This window comes from Ascaphus truei, chromosome 7 (genome assembly GCF_040206685.1).
Source record: "Ascaphus truei isolate aAscTru1 chromosome 7, aAscTru1.hap1, whole genome shotgun sequence".
Lineage (NCBI taxonomy): Eukaryota > Metazoa > Chordata > Amphibia > Anura > Ascaphidae > Ascaphus > Ascaphus truei.
In genome coordinates, this window is record NC_134489.1 from 36,083,534 (window position 1) to 36,105,506 (window position 21,973).

Sequence of the window (21,973 nt, forward strand, 5' to 3'; positions counted from 1 at the left end):
CCACATGAGACAAACATTCCGAGATGAGTAGGTCACCACAGATATCATCTTGTCTGCTCTTCTTGGCACTTTGCCCTTTACTGTCGCATGTTTACTCTTTACATGAGGAACTACCTTAGTCCTCTTCAAAGGAGGCAGAGGGAAGGTTGTATGATGCCTTTTATTGGACCAATAAGTTGTTGAAATGTTATAAGATTAAAAAGAGATTGCCAACTCACAAGCGACCATTTTTTGCAAGTGCCTCATTCTGCTGAATATAGACCCACTGTGGTCTTTCTCCCTCCTAATAGAGAATAAGGAACAGCGTTGGATTGGACAATCAATGAACTGACAAGTATAAGGAGTGCTGTTACCCTGCATGTCTCTACGTCACTGAGGAAGCTTTTAGCGAAACGCGTCTGACGGCTTTTTGGTCTTCACAAGCCACCATACTCAGGAAGAAAGTCAAATCCCAGTTAGTGAAACATCATCGCCGGAGCGCATGCGCATGCGCGGACGGCAGGCCACGGAAGCAGCAGCAGCAGTGGGGAGTCTGACGACCGGGAGGAAGACCAGACTGTGCACAAGTCAGGACGAACCACCCGATCTACACCCGCACCACTGCATTGCCTTCATCATCTACTGGGACAGACTCCATGCGGACACCTAACCATCTGGGAGGCAGTCCAGGCAGAGACTGAAAACTTCACCATTCCATGCCATTTTTTAATGGTCGCTTGTGAGTTGGCAATCTCTTTTTAATCAATTTTGTTTAATAAAAACGGTGTTATACTATGTTTTTTCTGTCTTTCCCCTTTCTCTGAGGTTGTTCTGTGAAATACACACCATACTCAAGGTGGATATAGAGGTTTTAATGTAAGTGTGCTTCCTTAACACCATATCTCCAGCATACCACTGTGTTTTAACCCTTCCTGATTGTGGTCCCTCTGTCTGTTTTATATTGCATGTGTCCTGGAAACCTGAGTAAGACATCGCGCCGGAGGATCCCCCCCTTCTTTACTCTCCTGTTACAATCAAGAGGTTGTTGAATCACCTCTTACAGAGACTCTGGCAGCAGGACTTTACTCCAGAAGGGACTGAACTTTGAACCCAATTTATACGGTTGGAGCAGTTATTTTATTTTCTTTGAAATGTTATAAGCTTTCGAACCTCTCAGGGTCCTTCATACCCAACATCTGCCTTCCTCTGGATCAATATACTGTAAATACGGATATAGGATAAAGTATCTGCCGTCTAAATTTAGCATAGGTTGAACTTGATGGACATATACCTTTTTATTGAAGTTGAAAAAAGACATACCACCTACTCCCACTCCCTTTGTTACTACATGGAAGAAAGGACCAACCCGGCTACCCATCATTCTTTGCTATGTATTTTCAAAAACGATGCAATTATAGGCTTGTATTAAAATGAGCTCACATTTTAAACACGTATTACCTGGCTCATGGCATTACAGTACTTCTACGTTTGCCTATTGGTCTGTTTATCATATGTATTTTCTTGGCATATATAACGTTATTGTCCTTTCTCCCACATTGTACTGTGCTGCAGAATACGGTGGCGCCATACACATTCATTATACGTTTCCTTCTCGTCATTTGCTATCATTTAACTCTTTGAGAACCCCAGGACATAGCTACTATGTCATGGGGTCTGGCACGCAGAAGGCCCAATGAAGTAGCGGCTACGTCCAAAAATCCAACTCTTTCTACTACGGCAGATTGCGTCCTGCGTGAACACTGTCTGAACTGATGGCGGACAGGAGGATGATTCCTCCCCTTCCATTCTGTCATCGGTGATGGAAGCAACCATGTGATCAGAGTGTCGGGGGGGGGGGGGGATGGTTATGAATAAACTGCTTTAAATAATATATATTTTGCTTATGGCACTGGGAATTTTAGGCTTTGTTTTATAGTAACTGTCACATATGAAATACCGGTGAGCACCTAACCTATATACGGTAGAAAAATGTGTCTGAAAATGTAAATGCTCTTTTCAGAGCGTGCAATCAGTTTATCCAGAGCTCAAAGCATCACTTATTAAAATGTTTTAATACAGCTTAACCCCGTTATAGCGCGGTCCTCGGGGGCCACCCGTGACCACCGCGTTATAAACAGGGTCGCGGAAAAAAATGGCCGCCGAAATTTATTTTTTTTGGTGATACCGTGTCCGCCGGAGGGGGAAAGCTGAGAACTCTTCCAGCGTTCCCAGACCCGGTGGGGCAGCGGCAACAGCACACAGCACTTACCCGGCATCTGGCAGCTCTTCTCCCTGTCTCTGCTTCCTGCTTCTGTCTTATGAGAGCAAGCTCCCTTAAAGAGACATTGTGTGTATTTGACTGTGAGTGTGTGCAGTGTGTGCAAAAAAATTCGGGGTCCACGCTCAAACCGTGTTATAAGCTGATCCGCGTTATAGCGGATCGCGCTATAATGGGGTTGAGCTGTATATATAAAAAATACAGTGCTAAGATTACAGAAAATCACATGGGCCAATAAGGAAGCCGCACCTGATGACATCACAGCTTCCTATTGGCCCACAGGGCCGGCCAGCTTTGAAATGCAGACATATAGTGAACCCCAGAGTGGCTACTGCCACCCCTTATGTAGATAAGTATCTCTGGAAGCAGGGGGCCCCAGGAGCTGAAATTAATGGGGTCCAGTTCCAGAGACCCCCTGCTTCCATCCTGTATTAAAAAATAAATAAAAATATAATGGCCGGGATTGCCTTACAGGTATGAAGCAGGGGATCTCCGGAGCTGAACTGTCTCCGCTTTCAACTCCGCTGACCCCCTGCTTCCCGAGATACCTCGGTTCAACGGGCCGATAGAAGCTCCGGCTGGGCTATCGAAATGCCGGATTTAAAGCTCCTGCGCCACGCGGGCCTATAGGAAGCCGTGCCGTCATCCCTTGTGGCTTCATATTGGCCAGGACATTTAAACCTGCGGAGCTGCTACCGGCAGCACCTACAGATGTAAGTATTTCGAGGAGCAGGGGGTTGCGGTTTTAAACACTCTGTACATTATAAATCGCCTCCATGTAGAACTTTGAAGTTGGTTTACTAAAAGATACCATAACCTACAATAAATCTGAACCCCGATAACTTTTTGGGGGTAGAGTTGCAACTTAAACACAATCGCGTATCAGGTATAAACAGTTTTGTTTTTTTACGAAGCATTAAAAACCGTAGCAGGTTTGGAATTGCACGTTTGAATTTCTTTAGCGCAAAACAACCAAGTCCGTATAAGCCTTTGTAGAACAGCGGTTCTGTAATTGCTCCGTGTGTAACGCCCAGCGATGCTTTTCTATGTCTCCGAATGTTGAGACCCAGCTTCTCTCACGTCACATGCCTTCACATCCTCCACAAGATCCCCTGAAGCAGGGTCCACCTTGGCAGCTACAAGCACCAGATTTCTAGGCGAGAACCTCGGCTTAAATAGAGGAATGAGATCACAGCGAAATCCTACAAGGGAGAAGAGAGAAAATTCAACCTACAGGAGATACTAATGTCATTTGGTTTCATTCTAAATACAAAAGGTTTCTGATTAGGCTAAGGCCCCGCTCCCTCAGTCAGCGCACCTGCACTGCAGACAGGTGGGGCGCTGACAGACACAGACAGCGATATGCGGTCTGTAGGGACCCGGAGAGGGAGGGGGACGGGAGTTGGAGGGAGGGGGGGCAGGCTCCGATCGTGGTGCCGTACACACACACACACACTTTAATAACACGCAGCACCTTCCCTGCTCCCCGCCCAAGGCGCCTCCCACCTAGCTCCTTCCCTCCACTCCTCCCCGTTGGCTGACTCGCGTACCACGTGACGCGTCAACGCCGAAATTCACAAGATTCTTGCAGCATCGGCCGGCTGACCCGTCACAGTACGTAGTCAGCCCTGTCGGAAGGAGGCAGCGGGGGCAGGGACCACTCGGGCAAGGGTCTGGTGGTTCGCGGCCGCGCGCCCCGCCGGCCGCAGCAGGCTCGCAGCCTTAGTTGGATCATTACTGCTGGTTCACTAAAAGTCGGGAGTATCCCCTCTAGGCTAAAAGGGGTATCCCAGTTTTTAAATTCTACTGTCTTTTTAAGATAGAATCAGTCCTGGAAAATCAAGATCACAAGGAACCCAGTGGTGTTGATTCTAGCTAAACCAATCGAAAAGCTTACGTCCCCATAACCAATCTCTCCCAGCACACATCCTTACAGCAGCTCACTGTTCAATAACAGCCTCATGGAGAAAGCTTAAAGCCCCTTCAATAACCCAACAAAATGATGAAGTAATGTTAATGGAAAAAACTAACCTCCATTCTAAATCAAATCATCCCCAAATTACATAAATTTTGACATCCCTGGATTAATACCTCATAACACCAGGCCCGGGTTCAATGGTAAAATCAATGAGATGCAAGATCCCTTCTCCATATAGGAATGCCCCCTCCATCCGAGGGGTTCCCAGTTAACCAAGTGACACTAATGGGCTAAGATAATGAATACCTTCTAGATGCCCAGGATGAATGTAGAAATGCATAGATGTATCCAATTATTATACTATACACCCCTATTTATTCTGTACCCACCCAGGATAAAACAACAAAAAAAATGTACGTTTTAAAAAAAATACTTCCCTCCTTTTGTTTTAAAAGCATAAATACGGTTGACATTTTTTCTACAATACTGTACAACAAGCTTTTTCATTACCCTTTAATACCATTTTGGGGGGGAGTTTGTTAATATAAATCTATTTGTACTCTGGATTTGTAAACGAGAAAGCAATTGTTCCCATTTAGCAACCAATAATAATCTCGTCTAGTGTTCTTTCCCTTTGCACCATAGTCGGCATGTGGCAACCATCGTGAGACTAGTTATTCTTATTTGTCAGCCATTTCTATATGCCCAACCGCCTCGCTTAGTGGGAGCCTGCGACACACCTTCCTCCTGTAGGAAGATCATCCTGTCCAGCAGAATAAGAGTTTCCACCAGTGGTGCTAGCAGCAGCGCCAGGCTAAAGAACGCCACCACATTTTGATGCTGGGAGAGCATGTGTTCCACTGAGACATCATCCAAGGGAGTATTGGGATCCAGCCCTACTCGTTTCAGACCCTGGCGGGCGTACCTAAAAAAAAAAGATCATTCAAATAACAAAAAGAACAGTAAGATGCAGTAAGAGGAGGAAGCAATAAACTATCAAAATATAAAAGCATATAAAAATAAAATGTAATTGAAAATATTACGTTTATTTTGGTAAAAATAAGCAAATAAGAGAAAACAAAAAAAAATTTAAGTAAAAAAAGGCAACATCAAAATCAACCATGTGTAACTAAGCAGGAATTCCGGCTGCACCTTTTTGATTTGTATAACCTGAACCCTTGGGTTCACCTGGTCTAATACAAGCCTGTCTTCTACACTGGGACCAATCGCGTTCTGGAAATTGGAACGTTATCCTTTCTGATTTTGTTTAAAAAATTTATAAAAATAAATGGCAAATTAATTAATGGTGAGGCCAGTGGAATTCCCCACCTACATTGCAAGCACTACGTGCGGTCGGTGACAACTCTAATATCTTTAAGAGGTAAAGAAAAATAAGCTAGATGCTACTGTAGAGACCGCTCACCAGCACGGTTTGAGAAACCGCTGACCGATGCCAAAACCTGTGAAAAAACCGACATGCGACTCGGACCAATGTTTTGTTACTAGTCCTAGCACTTACTCCTTAAAGGGAAGCTCGTGGGCCTTTTTAATTGATTGCACCCCGGCGCGTTTCATGGTAGGGTCTACACTCCGGATAATGGTCTCCAGCACAGCTCTATAGCAGTGAGTTCGCAGGACGCTGCTCTCGCCTTTAAGTCGTTCTGTGTAGTCCTCTATGGCATGGCATGCCACCTCCCTAGCCTTGTAGGACAGCTTATGCCCTGGGAGCTGGGCCACCCAGGAGCTCATGGGATAGCCGTACTCTGCCTGCTGCACGGTCTCATCTGAATGGGACGGAGACAGGACTCCAGGTGGTTGTGGCATCTCAGCTGTGGTTATCTTCATGTAGCAGCAGGCAACTGAAGTGATGCCCACAACACTAGGGCACCTTGCAAAGTGGCGTAACATAGCCACGCTTAGGTCACCACAGGCATGAAGCCCTGTTAGCACAAACTTGCTGTGAAGTGACAGATGGCAGTGTCTGAAAGGCTTTATAACACAAGAAGAACACGTGTCATGTTCATCAGTGCAATGGTTAGAGAAACCATGTGGAACGTGTGAGTTTGTTCCTCTTCTGAACACAGACTGCTCAGGATTCGCTTGTTTCAGTGCAACCAAACGTGAACGTTTTTTGCCACTTTTTCTCTTCCTTAAGCCTTCCGTTGTCTCATTCTCTCCTTTGGTTTGTGGGAGACTTTTGTCTGCGTTATCAGTGTTGATCCTCTGGCTCGGACACGTTTGTTCTGTCACTGAAAGCCCAAAATCTGGTGCTTGGAAGTGGGCGTCCTCGCCCTTTTCCACGGATGCACTATCGCATAACTGGGTTACGAGATCTTCCCAGGATGCCTTTGGATCCACCCACACTGACAAATGCTGTGGGGGTTTTGGTGAGATAATGTTGGGAACTTCATTCTAAAAAAGGATGAAATTATGAATGTGTTGGGTTTATTTTACATTTACAGAGCACTTATGATTTTGCTGGCACGTTAATTATGACGTGTGATAAAAGTGATACTGTACTTCTGCCCGTTCTGTTTAGCAGAGATATGCGCTGTATAATAACTCCGGTGTTTGGGACTTCACCGGAGAAAACCGCAAAAACTTACAACCACTAAAAAGCAAATGAGTAACAAATGAAGGCGCCAAGACGGCAAATCTCTTCACTTTCATTTAAATAAATTTCACTGTGAAACCTCAGAAGAAGCCCTAGGATTAAAGGTACATACGGCATAGGGAATGCTTGCATTGTACTGGTAAAGGCATGGTACATGGTAAAGGCATGGTGCGTGGTAAAGGTATGGTACATGTTAAAAGGCATGGTTCGTGGTAAAGGTATGGTGCATGGTACATGGTAAAGGCATGGTGCGTGGTAAAGGTATGGTACATGGTAAAGACATGGTGCGTGGTAAAGGTATGGTGCATGGTCCGTGGTAAAGGCATGGTGCGTGGTAAAGGTATGGTACATGGTAAAGGCATGGTGTGTGGTAAAGGTATGGTGCATGGTACATGGTAAAGGCATGATGCGTGGTAAAGGTATGGTGCCTGGTAAAGGTATGGTACATGGTAAAGGCATGGTGCGTGGTAAAGGTATGGTGCATGGTACATGGTAAAGGCATGGTACATGGTAAAGGTATGGTACATGGTAAAGGCATGGTGCGTGGTAAAGGTATGGTGCATGGTTCGTGGTAAAGGTATGGTGCCTGGTAAAGGGATGGTACATGGTAAAGGCCTGGTGCGTGGTACATGGTAAAGGCATGGTACATGATAAAGGCCTGGTGTGTGGTACATGGTAAAGGCATGGTACATGGTAAAGGCTTGGTGCGTGGTGGAATTCAAAATCTTTGATAAAATGGTCTTTGAAGTGGGTGAATCTGGTTAAAGACCCAATGTCATCTACTTGTGTCCTGGGGCAAGTAATTTTATCTCCCTGTGCCTTGCACAACAAAAAATAGATAGTAAGCTCTTCAGATTAGGGATGCGTGTGAGAAATATAGATATCCTCTATATCTATCTATCTATCTATCTATATACACACACACACTGTTATCATGCAAGTTGTAACTATTAGTATAACCTGTAGTATGAGCGATACCTTTGCTGACCTTCCCATCTCTTTTCGGAGCATGTGCATCAGGTGCTGGTCAAACGTGGTTGCCATGGTGACCAGATTCCGGTCGGCCTCCACGGCTGTAACGGACAGCCCTAGACTAAAGGATAAGAACCGTGATAGATGGCCCTAGGAGGAGACAGAAATTAAAACTAAGGCTTGGTCCCCACTGGCTGCTGCAGTGCTCGCTATGTTGGGCACTGCGGGGACAAGAGCTGCCTCTCAATGGGGCCGGGCCCGCTGCGAGGCGAGTTTTTCAGATCTACATTCAAATTGTGATTAGACCTAGCGACGCCACGCCCCCGGCGGTTCAGCCAATGAAGGCAAACCTGCTGGGTGGTGTCATGGCCGCACCCCCATCTTTTCCCCTGTAACTCACTGCAGACAAGGGAACTAGGCGGCACGCGTCGCCAGCCTCACAGGCGCGCGTGCAGCGCAAGCACTGGGGCCGTAGCCTAATAGACAGTGGTGAGGAGGACCCACAGCTCCCAGTATGCAGCAGGGATGTACACAGCCAGGTCCTGTACTTGAGCCTTGTGTCACTGGTTAATATGTGAGCAGAGCTCACTGCGCCATTATTAAAGTACTTCACAGAACTTTCTGAAACGGGGCACTCAGGCTGCTGGCGCGGAAACACTGAGCCCAGTTACTTGGCATTCATGGAGGTGTGCACTTTAGGTTCTCATTTCACACACATTGTATTGGTTTTTGAGGGTTGCGACTCGAGGCTGTTTTAGCGTACTTTATTCCTGGAGATTAGACGGTTTCCTTTCTCTGCCATCTTTATGAATAAATCTGTGCTTAAGACACCCTTTCAGCATATGTATGTTCCACAAACCCTAGTCATATTAGAACACATGTAATACAATCAGTATCTCATTTGTAGCATTTTTTTTAAACAACTCTGAATGACATTTTTAATGTATTCTAATGTAACAAGCCTTTCAGCATATAGATCGGTATGTTTCACAAACCCTATTCATATTAGAACACATGCAATACGATCACTATCTCATTTATTACATAGCACTGACGCGCCTGTGATGCATATGATATGATACTAAATTATAATGTACTTAAAGCTGCAGATCAAGCAATATCCTGTGTTTTTCAATAAATTAGTTCTGTACATTTTTTTTAAACCACTCTGAATTATATTTTTTATGTATTCTAATGTAACAAGCATTTTTTTGTTTCTATAGCAACCATTTACAAAGTCACATACCCTTCCTCTTCTGAAACAGCCTATGGCACTCCCCTTTTTTGAGCCCTGCCCCCTCTAGCAGTGCACCAGCTGTATCTAGTGACTGCCTGGTCACATGATCTTCCCCACAGAACTTTGCATCTTTTGTCCTCTTCTGCTGCACTGACAGACATTTAGTGAACCCCCGAGCCAAAATTTTCGCCGATCGATCAGAGGAGAACAGATGGATTGGCAACTTATCTAATTATTTATCATTGTGTGGATTGTATTGATGCACATGTTGAAGGGAAATTTTTTAAAAAAACGGCAGCTTAGACTGCAGCTTTAAAAGGAGTGTACCCCCTGCAGTTCCCCTCTCTCTTTTTTTTTACATGGGTGGGGAGCATGGGTCTCCAGGTCTGAACAGTGTTTATTTTAGCTCCGGGGGGTCCCTGGTCCCCGAGATATTTAGCTAGGAAGATGCCGCCACCAACACCCCCGCTAAGGGAAACAAAATGGAGGTTTCCATCTCCCTTGTGACGCTGGCCAATAGGAAGCGAAGACGTCATCCAGCAAGTGACCAGTGGCAGCTTTCCCAGTATCTCTGGGAGCCGTTCGTCCCCAGAGCCGAGATTAACGAGGTTCCGCACCAGGGACCCCCTGCTTTTCACTTATGTGAAGAATAAAAAAAAGATGAAACAAGGTGTACACTGCTCCTTTAAATTATAATATACTAGCTGAGAGACCCGGCGTTGCCCGTGAGTTAAATTTCCCGCTAGGAGGGGGGGGGGGGGGACAGTGGATAGGGGGGGACGACGACAGTGGGCAGGAGGGGGGGGACACAGTGGACAGGAGGTAGGGGACACAGTGGACAGGAAGGGGGAGCAGTGGACAGGAGGGGGGGGCAGTGGACAGGAGGGGGGGGGGGACAGTGGACAGGAGGGGGGGGGACAGTAGACAGGAGGGGGGGGGACAGTAGACAGGAGGGGGGACAGTGGACAGGAGGGGGGGACAGTGGACAGGAGGGGGGGGACAGTGGACAGGAGGGGGGGGGACAGTGGACAGGAGGGGGGGGGACAGTGGACAGGAGGGGGGGGGGGACAGTGGACAGGAGGGGGGGGACAGTGGACAGGAGGGGGGGGCAGTGTACCACACACACACACAGTGTTACACACAGTGACACACACACTCACTCTCCCATACACACACACACACACACACACACAGATATGTCACCTCTCTGTTTCCCTCCTCCCTCCCTCCCACCGGCGCCGCCGCGAGGCAGCTGGAGGAGGAAGGGGGTCCTTCCGGGCGCCGCCATCTTAGGCGCGAGGCAGCTGCAGGAGGGGGTCCTTCCGGTCGCCGCCATCTTAGGCACTCAGAGCCGCGAGGCAGCTGCAGGAGGAAGGGGGTCCTTCCGGAGGCTGCCTGCCCACTGCCTGTCCGCCCGCCGGGGAGGGAAGTGAGCGCCGGGGAGGGAGGTGAGTGAGCGCCGGGGAGGGAGGTGAGTGAGCGCCAGGGAGGGAGGTGAGTGAGCGCCGGGGAGGGAGGTGAGTGTGATGGGGGGGGGGGGGAAGAGGACAGAGAGAGCGAGAGTGAGTGTGAGTGTGTGTGTGTGTCCAAGGGGGAAGAGAGTGGCAGTTGAGTGACGTCAGACCCACCAATCTGATTGGCCAGAGGCTGAGGACCAATCAGATTCACCGCAGCTAGCACTAACCTTTCGATTTTATATATTATAAGATTAGCCTTAAATCCATTTATCCTTTTTATTAGCAAATTCGTTTAAAAATGTATCATTCTGATAAAGTGATGGAATTAAGAGCAGCACATTCCTGCAGCTGTGCTAGTGACCCTACCTGGCCGGAGCCGATGTCCACTACCTGGTCGCAGCCCGTGAGGTCACTCAGTTGTTTCACTAACTGCAAGATGAAAATAGGAAGAATTAATACGCAGCATTGAAAATATTTATTTCACCCTATTGAGGGAGCTGCTTATCAAGGGAGACGTATTGAAAACGACACCGGTAGGAGTAACAACACAGAGCGAGACGCTCACATTGTATTTGTACGTGTTAATATTTGCATTATTTAGCATACGTTTCCTCCTTTTCTGTGCAGGTTTTACCGAGCAGATGTGAGTAAAATATAAAATTGATAAAACAGGTTTCTTACACTCAAACGTGTGTAAAAGGAAATCACTGGCATGCTACACAATGCTAATTTCCAGCGCTGGGTACATACCGTGAAGAGTGTCGCTGATATTAAGTGTATAGAACATATGGCATTTTGTAGCTTTATGTAGCGGTGCATTGATATCATGAAAGAGATTTTATTCAATACGCTTTGCTGTGCTGGAGAAGATGTCAGTCTCACTCATCTGAATGGAGCTGAACATCTTGAATAGCTATTGAGCAGTGATACAAAATATCACAGGGCAATACATCTGATTATAGTGTCTTGGGGATACTCCTTGGCAATATGTCATCTCTCTCTAAAGGGGCATTGAGAATCCTTTCAGATTATTAGCCAACACCTCACCTGTTGCTGTATTCTTTATTTTACACATATTTATTATGGAAATTTTCAGTGATGGAGGAGGCTAAACATAGGAAAAAAATGGATGGAGAAGGGAAAGCGGAGGTGGGGTGTAGAAGTGTAGAATCACTCATTTACATGCATCTATTTATCAACAGTAAGTTATTAACAACGGGTCAACACGACCCTCAGACACCAGCAAGGAAAAACACCCAAGGCAAATAATTACTGTGAATACAGATTTTGACAATTCCGAAGAAAGGACAGTGGGACTGATTTCCCCGACTAGGCGGGCTTCATTTTCCGGACGTACATGGTGGGTGGTTCTCACCTTTCCAAGCTGTCTGATTTCATGCTGCTTCTTGAGCTTAACGTGTTTGCGGAGGAGAGGATCCAGCATGGAGCTCTGGTGGTGGTTGGCCTGGAATTCCGCCAGGTTTTCCGGGTTCATTTTGCTGGCTTCGTGACGCGGGGTTCTTGGGAAAGTCAGGGAACGCGCGGTTACCGTAAGAGCCAAAAGGCTCAGAGGCCACACCGACCTGTAACTGAGTGAGGAAGAGAGTTGCCTGGCTCAGGCTTCATTCAAGCGTCATGTTCTAGCACAGGCGGGGCCAACTGCAGTCCTCAAGGGCCACCAACAGGTCAGGTTTTCAGGATATCCCTGCTTCAGCACCGGTGGCTCAATCAATCAGTCTTCGACTGAGCCACCTGTGCTGAAGCTGGGATATTCTGAAAAACTGACCTGTTGGTGGCCCTTGAGGACTGCAGTTGGCCACCCCTGTAATTTGCTAAGGCAGGGGAGTGCAAAGTTTTTAACGTGCGCCCCCCTGCCTCACAGCTCCAGCGTTCGCACCCCCACGCTCCTACGACCCTGTGTCAAATGACGCCACGGGTCATGTGACGTCACGTGACCCCACGGCGTCATTTGCCGCGCGTTGCTGTAGCGTTGCGTCGCCAAAGAGCCATCTGGCAGCAGGTAAGGGATGTTACAGAGGCCTCACGCCTCCCCCGGCATTTAATTTAAATGCATTGGGAAGGGCGCGGGGCCTCTGTAACCGCCACGCCCCCCCCTAGAAAATCTTGCGCCCCCCAGTTTGCGCACCCCTGTGCTAAAATCAAAGTAAAAATGTTAGCAGTCACCTTGTAGTAACAGAATTATATTTTGGGTTGCTACACAAGAGCACAATCTTACCTGATGTCCTTTGTATTTTTGTTAGACAGCAGCTGGTCAGATAACTGCGGGAAGGGCAGGTCTGACAGCGCTAATCTCCAGGGCTCCGGGAGCTTCTCCCAGAGATTATCCGTAAAAAACTCCTGTGGGGTTAAAAAAAAAAAAAGAAAGCAATGTTTAGCAAAGCACAAATCTAACAACTGATATCAATACAAATGACAAATGTTCATGCACTCACTGTAAACTGCAGCAGGAACAACAACAAATACATGGATTATACGATGCTGCACACAGAAATGTCCTTGGGTTCCCTAAAATTTTCAGGTAATTTGAAAAATTGTACCAAATACAGAAGAATTTACAATGCATCTGATCTCAGACACGCTATTATAGAGGGTTGGGGTTCCTTACAATGCATCTGATCTCAGACACGCTATTAAAGAGGGTTGGGGTTCATTATAATGCATCTGATCTCAGACGCGCCATTACATAGGGTTGGGGTTCATTACAATGCATCTGATCTCAGACACGCTATTAGAGAGGGTTGGGGTTCCTTACAATGCATCTGATTCCAGACACGCTATTAGAGAGGGTTGGGGTTCCTTAAACTGCATCTCATCCCAGATGCGCTATTAGAGAGGGTTGGAGTTCCTTACAATGTATCTGATCTTAGATGCACTATTAGAGGGGGTCGGGGTTCCTTACAATGCATCTGATCTCAGACGCGCTATTAGAGAGGGTTGGGGTTCATTACAATGCATCTGATCTCAGACACGCTATTAAAGAGGGTTGGGGTTCATTATAATGCATCTGATCTCAGACGCGCCATTACAGAGGGTTGGGGTTCATTACAATGCATCTGATCTCAGACACGCTATTAGAGAGGGTTGGGGTTCCTTACAATGCATCTGATTCCAGACACGCTATTAGAGAGGGTTGGGGTTCCTTAAACTGCATCTCATCCCAGATGCGCTATTAGAGAGGGTTGGGGTTCCTTACAATGTATCTGATCTCAGACGTGCTATTAGAGAGGGTTGGGGTTCCTTACAATGCATCAGACCTCAGGCGCGCTATTAGAGAGGGTTGGGGTTCCTTACAATGCATCTGATCTCAGACTATTAGAGAGGGTTGGGGTTCAGCAGAATTTCACAATATAATAATAACGTTCCTTAATGAAGAAAAAAAAGTTGGAAACCACTGCTATAAGCAGTATAAAGAAAGAAACCACCAAAACATGGTGCTGTATATTTAAATAAAATTAAAAAAAACAATTAAATGCCACAACCATGAGCAACAATGTGTCACAACTGGTAAGTAAGAGCAAAGCAGTTGGTAGATACTTACAATAATGTAGGCATCTGTGATAAAGCCATAGGTAGACAGCACCTGTGTGATATTCAGAGCAAGCTGCTGTTGCTGTCTCTGAGATAAGGGCTGGGAATGGAAGCTGGACATGCTCTAAATGCCGGGATAAAAATATAGAAATCTAGTTCTATTATTCACCACAAAACACTACATCAAAAGAACGGTTATGGGTTTGGTAATGCAGAGATATGGCTCTCCAACCCATTTACTCTTTGTAAGTAAGTGCTCTTTACTCTAGACCTGGGGCACCCAACTCCAGCCCTCGAGGGCCACTAACACATCAGGTTTTAAGGATATCCCTGCTTCAGCACAGGTGGTTCAATCAGTGGCTCAGTCGACAACAGGTCTGGTTTTCAGGATATCCCTGCTTCAGCATAGGTGGCTCAAACGATTTTGGAAACGCTGTCGCATCCACTATAAGTGCTGGCGCCAATGCATTTGTTTTGACGCGGCGTCGCTGTCGCCGGCCCTATAAGGCTGCGGTCCCAGTCACCGCCACAGCGCACGGCTCGGCGTGCGCTGTGCTATCAAGCCCCGCCCTTCCAGTCCAGCCGGTCCCAGTCCCTACCTTGTCACGCACCTTTCCCCAGCGGTGCGCGACAGGTTTTCAGGGAGGCAGGAGAATTTGACCTCGACATCTGCGACGGGGGCGTGGCGGTTCAGCCAATAAGGGCGTACCAGCAGCGGGACGTCATGGCCACGCCCCTGCAAACCCACAGCCACGCCCCCTCCCGTCGCAAACCTTCCCTCTCCCCCCAGACCGCAGATCGTGGTGTAGCGCTGTGCACGCGCCGCCCCCCCGCCTGGCGCGCGTGCCACAGTGAAGACTGGGGACTCGGTAAGCCGTACTTTTGTAGACTTGCGCTACATGAGGCCATGTACTACAGACCCCCTGGTTTGGGATAAATAAATACACACTTAACTACAGTAAAGTATATTCCTGAATTAATGAGTATATTCAGGCTCAGGCCCCCCTCCTCCCTAGCTGGCCAGGTCTCATGTCTCCCTGAAGCTGCCCTCCTCTTGACACGTGCCCTCCTTTCTCCATGCCATACCTCCATGTAACCCACCTATCCCCGGGGTCACTCACTCACCTCTTGCTGTCTCCAAGGGGACCCCCCCCTCGCTGTTGCTATGGGCGGTGACGTCACTACCCGGAAGTGGCTGCACGTGGAACTCCCCTGTGCCGCCCTTCCTGTTCCGGTCCGTGTGCACGGTGAGTACCCGGGGGTCTATCCGTCAGATACCCGGTCTTACGCTCCATACCCCGGCCCCCCCGAGAGGCCGCAGGCGCAATGCCGCCCGCCGCTGTGTTGGGATGATCACGGCCTTCGTATCCCCGGCCTTTCCCCTCTGCGTGTCCCCGGGTGTAGGCGCTGTTCTCCGGCCTGCAAGTTACTCGAGGCCCCGGTCTCACAGGCCCCAGTCCCCATGTACTTCCGAAGTCACCTTCCTAAGCCTGTCTAGCCTGAGATGTGACATTGAATACATATCATTAGCAAGGTACAAACGACACACCTTGTTCATGTGTATGTTGCCCTATTTCTACTTTTTTTTTGTAGTTGTGAGCAGACTGCAGAGATGCCAGGGACTCAGATTTGGGGGATTGTGGGCAAAATATTTTAATTTAAAAAATGTCTGTCTTCTGTCAGTGAGATCCCCATTCAGGTCCATGAGACTGATACTAAACAATAGTGACACTTAGGCTGGGGTCATGGTGCCAGACTGTGCGGAGACGTCGGCGCACTGAGCGATCAGATTGCTTTAAGGCAGTGATCGCGTCCATGTGTTGCTCAAGAAAAAAGTTCAAACTGATTTTTTTGGCGCGACAGACCGATCACGTGAGCGGTTTGCCCAAAGAGGGTGAACCAGCTCCGTGATGCCCCCAGGCACGCCCCCCCCCCCCCCCAAATGGCCCGTCCTCCATGGCCAGGTAAGCGCCCGTTCACTGACCAGCCTCTGCACGGGCGAAGGCACTATGGCCCCAGCCTGACTCCAAATGAGTGAGACACTCAGAGGATGAGTGAGAGAGGTCTGGGCCTTCTCTGTGTGGGCAACACATTTCTTATAAAGGCAGTGGTCCCCAACTTTTGTTTTTTTTACACTGTTCCCACTGCTTGAAAATATTTTTTTCTGCAACCCCCTAATTAATCGTTTTGATTACTCATTAGACTGTTGCTAACAAAAGCCATTTAGGAAGCTATATCCTGGGATCCCCCACGCACCGTGTCCAGTGATCGTGGGTGTGGACACACAATCAAGGACCCAAACTGCACCTCAGTGTGTGCAGACAGCATGGGGGTAACATTGTCAATTACTGCGGGAGCTTCCAAAGTCACGCCCCACAATGCCTTTCTGTTGTGGATGCAAAGCATTGTGGGGCGCTACTTTGGAAGCTGCTACTGTAATTGACCGTTATACCACACACTTTAAGGTGCAGTTTGGGGCAGTCCTCACACAGGCTCAGAAACCCAATATACTGCCTGGGATCCCCCATTACATATTTTTTGGGGAAATCCCTTGGAAAGAACTCGCAGACCTCCTAGGGGTTCCTGAACCCCCTCCCCTGTTGGGAAACACTATCAGGGGTACCCCTTAAATTTGCTATTAAATATGTTACGGGAGGTCATTGGGTTTGCTGACGTCTGCTCTGATAGCCTTCCTTTCTGCCTTTGATATATAGACTACATATAATAATGTGTTGTAGGTAATAAATAGGCAGTTATCAAAGTGTAATTTTTTTTTTTTTTAAAGTGGTACTATCCCTGACTAAAAACAAAGAAAAGGATCTACATGTATTAAACGTTGGGGCACAGATGTTTGGAATATATTTTATGTAGATTTCATAAAAATAGAAGAAGCGAACGGCTTTAAATAAAAAAAACTTATCTTTGAAGAAAGTGGAATTGCAATTTTGTATATAAAAATGAATAATACTAGTACAATGGGTGAGAAAATGAAGATATCGCTAATCGCAACGTAACCACTGATTATAGGTCACAAGTCTATAGTGGTGCCTAGTGTCACCAAATGAAGCAATGTGTTCGCATTCATCAGTGGGTGCAGATCTATTATTTATTTTTTCCATCTTAAACACTAATATTAAAATAGTTGAATCAAAATCTGAATTGTGACCGTTGTATTTTTGTGTTTGTATTTTAGGTAAGGGGATGAATCTCACATTCCATTTACCGGATTTTTTTATACGTAGCATTTTAGGACGTTTGTGAGTATGGACATGTTAATTTTACCTAGTTTGTCTCAAGCCCCTTGTAACTAATCCATCATGTCGGGCATGCTTTTAAACTTGGATTTGGGAGCTAGCCAGTCTAGTGGACGGGCAGAGCACACCAGCCAGAAACACATACGATTCATGAAAAAAAGAAGGTTTTTAGAGAAAAAGGGTCTCTTGAAACAGAAGCAGCTGCAGCACAAGCAACACTTCACTGTGCAAAACAGAAACTCTGAGCATCAAGCAAACTCGTGGGACCCGGGTAAGAGGAGGTGGAACCAGGGACCAGGTATATGGAACAGCTTTAACGGGTCTAAGAAACCAGGAAATGACACGTGCCTAATAAATGATTTCCACCAGCAAGGGGCTTCCACCAATCCTGACAGAACTGCTCCATCGGGAAAGCCATATCAATCTGGCACTATCACTGTCAATGTGGGCTCCGACCGACATCATTCTCGCGTGACTTGTTATACTCCGAAAAGGGTATCGTCTGAGGGCCATGGCTCATCCGAACAGAGCATGGCTAATGCCCCCCGCATGAAAAACCATTCGAAACCCATCTCGGTGCAGCACAATGCCAGTGTGCTGAGCGAGTTTGAAAGCGGCCTTCCAGCAATTCCTTCGGCGGCGAAGCCTCCATACAAGATGGTAGCGATAGACTGCGAGATGGTGGGCACGGGGCCTGGCGGGTGTAAGAGCGACCTGGCTCGGTGCAGCATTGTGAATCATCAAGGGGACGTGGTGTACGACAAGTATATTCTGCCCAGCAGCCCTGTCACTGATTACAGATCCAGGTGGAGCGGGATCAGGAGGAGTCACCTGGTGAATGCAACGCCTTTCAAACTGGCACAGAAAGAGGTGAGGGCACAAACTAGCGAGGCTCAGGGCTGGTAACAGGCACAAGCAAGCACAGCAGTTACACAGGGATTTTTTTTTTTTTTATAAATCTTTGATTATCTTTTAAACAAAAGAAAACGCTGGCCATTAAGTAATTATTTCCAAATTGCCTACTAATTATAGCAGTATATCAAAACAAAGAGAGGTTTCAGGCACACTTGCACTTGTGATGTCCTTCCCAACGTCGATTCTCCTTCTGGAGGTGCTCAGGCTGATCTAGTGAAGACTCTGCCACTTGCAAGGTCACAGGATATTTGAGCAAAATTGTGTGCGTATATATATATATATATATATATATATATATATATATATATATATATATATATATCTATATATATATATAGATATCTATCTATCCATCTATCTATCTATCTATATATATATATATATATATATATATAAAATAAAATAAAAACAGGTTGCACACCCATCGCAAGATTGGCTGCGAAAATCTGCTCTACAAGAGCTTAATGTCTGGCTTTCTCCATTGAGTTTCCAAGTGCTAAAAAAAAAAAAAGTAGAGCATTTCAGGAGCTATCCTGCGCCCGAACGCCTTTTGCGATAAGCGCGCCACCTGCTTTTTGTATAATTTTCTTCAACGACCAGTTACTTATGTCAGGGCGGTCGCCTTTGCACTGTTGTCGCCCACCAGTTTTGGTTTTGATGGGCCTAAACTAGAATTTGACATATTTTTTTTAAGCAAATACACAAATATAACATAATGCAACAATTAAGCTGCATCAGCAGCTTCCCACCATACACTTTAGGCCAAGGGGTTCTCAACTACAGTCCCTAAGAGCCCCCAACCGGTCAGGTTTTCAGGATATCCTTGCTTCAGTGCAGGTGACACAATCAGCCCCTGCTTCAGCACGTGGCTGAAGCAGGAATATCCTAAAAACTTGACTTGTTGCTGGGTCTTGAGGACTGGAGTTGAGAACCCCTGGTTTAAAGGTGTCATCCAACACATTGCTTTATGATCGCATATCAGCTGACACATTTTTGTTAGCAGATGAGTTAGCCACCTGTGGACGTCATTAACATTAGGATCATGGAAGGATGGATTTGCCAGACGTCCTGCTTTGTACTAAGCTTAGCCACTGGAGTTGGGTAGAGGAGAGATCTGTGCTGGCTTACAGAAAACACTGGTTCTATTTTCCAATTTTCTCAGATATTAAAAATCCTCAGCGGTAAGATAGTGGTCGGACACGCCATCCACAATGACTTCAAGGCCCTGAACTACTTCCACCCCAAGGAGATGACCCGAGATACAGCGCTGATCCCCCTGCTGAAGCACAGGGCAGGCTTCCTGGAAACGGGAGCAGTCTCGCTGAAACGTCTTACCAAGCAGTTGCTCCATAAGGACATCCAGGTACATCCAAAGCTCGCCCTTTGTACAGATCCCATTAAAGATCCCATTGGATAATATTGTTGCTGGATCAGTGTATGGATGCAAGCAATCCATTCCTTCACAACAGTAATGGTAGACAGGTTGACATGCAACGAATAAGGCAGCATTTCTGTAATTGCGTGTGGGCAGAACAGGATCAGTAGGACTGGTCTGTGTTGACGCTTAATTAGATGTTCTCAGACTCTAGTCCAGTGATTCCCAACCAGGGCTCCGTGGAACCCTGGGGCTCCTTGAAGCAGTCTCGGGGGTTCCTCCTATGGACCACAGCCCCCAAACCCCCCCCCCCCCCCCCGGGGGTGTTTTTTTTTTGGTATGTATTTTGTAGGGTGGATTGAGAGAGAGTGGGGTAATTGACGGAAGGTAGGGGCAAGTGAGAGAAGAGAGGGGGGCAGGAGAGAGTGAGTGAGAAAAAGAGGGAGTAAGAGTGAGACGCAAGGGATAAATACATGCGAGGCGGGAGGGGGGAGAGTTAGTGAGATGCATGGGAGAGAAATACATGGGTAGAGGGTGGGAAATAGAGGTGGCTCGTGAGATGTGAAATGTTGTGACTGACCCCCGTCGAACCGAATGTGTGTCAGCCAGATAGTGGTTCCCCGAGATTTTTCGAAATACTTCAAGGGTTCCTCCAAACAAAAAAGGTTGGAAATCACTGCTCTAGTCAATAGACCATCAGGGGTCTCAATCGATTTGGTGGTGACAGTACCCGAACCTTCTTAAAATAAATTGCGAGTAGCCATTTCCCTACGACTTGAAGTCCTCTCTCTTCCTGACGTCAGACTAGGTTGGTCAGTAGGTCCAGTGTTTCAGGTATGTTAATTGTCAGACTAGCGACTTTTAATAACACTGAAGCAGTCTGGAATAAAGAATAGCTAGAAATCTGATTTTTTTTTGGTACGTTTTCTCAAATGAAGCAGCACCACGGTCTTCTCTTTGGGTGGGTGTAGTGCACAAGTAATCATAACGCAAAGGTTAATCACGCTTTTAAGAGGGATCTATTTCATTCTTGTTTAGACTGGGAGAAGCGGCCATTCGTCCGTTGAAGATGCCAAGGCCACAATGGAGCTGTACCGAGTGATTGAAGCAGAATGGGAGAGGCAGCTGGTGTCAGTCCCGGCACTGCAGTGATTATTACCCGGGTAATCATAACATGTGAAGAACAATGAATTACTATCCCACGTAAAAACATTGGAATTCCAATAAAGTGAGAGTATTCAGCCAATAACGCCTTCTGTACCATTTTTAACAATTATTCTTTCATTCGGTATTCATCTGAAAAACTCCTGAGGACAGGATGATGCACTAGTTGGAGGGAGCAGGGCTGGGTTATAAAGAAGTTATTTTACAAAGCTTCCCCCAAACTTACCATGTTGTTTGTTCGTGGATGGGCAACTCCAGTCCTCAAGGGCCACCAACAGGTCAGGTTTTCAGGATATCCCTGCTTCAGCACAGGTGGCGCAATGAGTCCCAGTTTCAGAGCAGGTGGCTACGTTTTCGACTGAGCCACTGATTGAGCCACCTGAGCTGAAGCAGAGATATCCTGAAAACCTGACCTGTTGGTGGCCCTTGAGGATTGGAGTTGCCCACTCCTAATATATATCCAAGACAAACAGAAGGTAAAGGTAATTTGTACGCAACAAAGTTAGGATTCAGTAAGTGAAACTGCACCTTTAGCAGTGGTTAGCATACTCCAATGCATAGGTAAATATTTAACCAGCGGTCAGTTTGTAGCACAGGAACTGACTTCCTACTCTGTTATTTTCAGTTTAAAGGCAGGCTTGTTGAATAAAGGTGTTATATTTATTTATAAAATGTTTTACCAGGAAGTAATTACATAAGGGCATAAAGTTAAGACAAATAATTCATGGTTACAAATATAGCTCATAAGTGAACAGGATATACATTATATACAAGACATTGCATGCACAGTTAGAGATAATATATATATTCTAGGCATATGTAACAGTTATAGACCAGATTAAAGTGTGAGACAGCTTTAGTTTTGAAAGAACTTAGACTGGTGGCGGCTGTGAGAGTCTCCGGTAGATTGTTCCAGTTTTGGGGTGCACGGTAAGAAAAGGAGCGGACGGATACTTTGCTGAACCTTGGAACAGTCTTTTGGAGTCAGATCTCAGATAAGTGCTGCATGTGGTAGGGGTGAGGAGCTTGTTCAGATAGACGGGTAGCTTGCCCAGGAAGTATTTGAAGGCAAGACAGGAGAGGTGAACTTTGCGCCTAGACTCAAGTGATGACCAATCTAGTTCTTTGAGCATTTCGCAGTGATGTGTGTTGTAGTTAAATTGGAGAACAAAATGGCATATTGAATTGTAGAGGGTGTCAAATTTGCTAAGGTGGGTTTGGGATGCCGAGACGTATACTATATCCCCATAGTCGATAATAA

At 46.6% G+C, this 21,973-nt stretch overlaps 2 protein-coding genes across 6 annotated transcripts; one reads left to right on the plus strand and one right to left on the minus strand.

The window, feature by feature from the left end:
• Positions 1-2,365: 2,365 nt before the first annotated feature.
• On the minus strand, positions 2,366-15,235 carry METTL25B (methyltransferase like 25B). Of its 4 annotated transcripts, none has more exons than XM_075607679.1 (9): positions 15,130-15,235; positions 14,015-14,128; positions 12,692-12,813; positions 11,831-12,044; positions 10,822-10,884; positions 7,750-7,911; positions 5,695-6,587; positions 4,916-5,100; positions 2,366-3,459 (listed from the first exon to the last, which is right to left on the minus strand). In XM_075607679.1, exons 2-9 carry the CDS (start codon positions 14,123-14,125, stop codon positions 3,302-3,304), a joined length of 1,908 nt encoding a protein of 635 aa, XP_075463794.1. In that variant the 5' UTR covers positions 14,126-14,128; positions 15,130-15,235; the 3' UTR covers positions 2,366-3,301. The 4 variants fall into 4 exon arrangements, with proteins under 4 accessions (XP_075463794.1, XP_075463795.1, XP_075463796.1 ...); XM_075607680.1 differs by lacking the exon at positions 15,130-15,235 and adding an exon at positions 15,106-15,129; XM_075607681.1 differs by lacking the exon at positions 15,130-15,235 and adding an exon at positions 15,091-15,125 and having other exon boundaries at positions 7,768-7,911.
• Positions 15,156-20,797, plus strand: ISG20L2 (interferon stimulated exonuclease gene 20 like 2). 2 transcript variants are annotated; one of them, XM_075607682.1, is made up of 4 exons: positions 15,156-15,251; positions 17,198-18,128; positions 19,336-19,536; positions 20,587-20,797. In XM_075607682.1, the coding sequence occupies exons 2-4, from the start codon at positions 17,322-17,324 to the stop codon at positions 20,698-20,700; spliced, it is 1,122 nt and encodes a 373-aa protein (XP_075463797.1). In that variant the 5' UTR covers positions 15,156-15,251; positions 17,198-17,321; the 3' UTR covers positions 20,701-20,797. The 2 variants fall into 2 exon arrangements, with proteins under 2 accessions (XP_075463797.1, XP_075463799.1); XM_075607684.1 differs by lacking the exon at positions 15,156-15,251 and adding an exon at positions 15,263-15,538.
• The last annotated feature ends 1,176 nt before the right edge of the window (positions 20,798-21,973 follow it).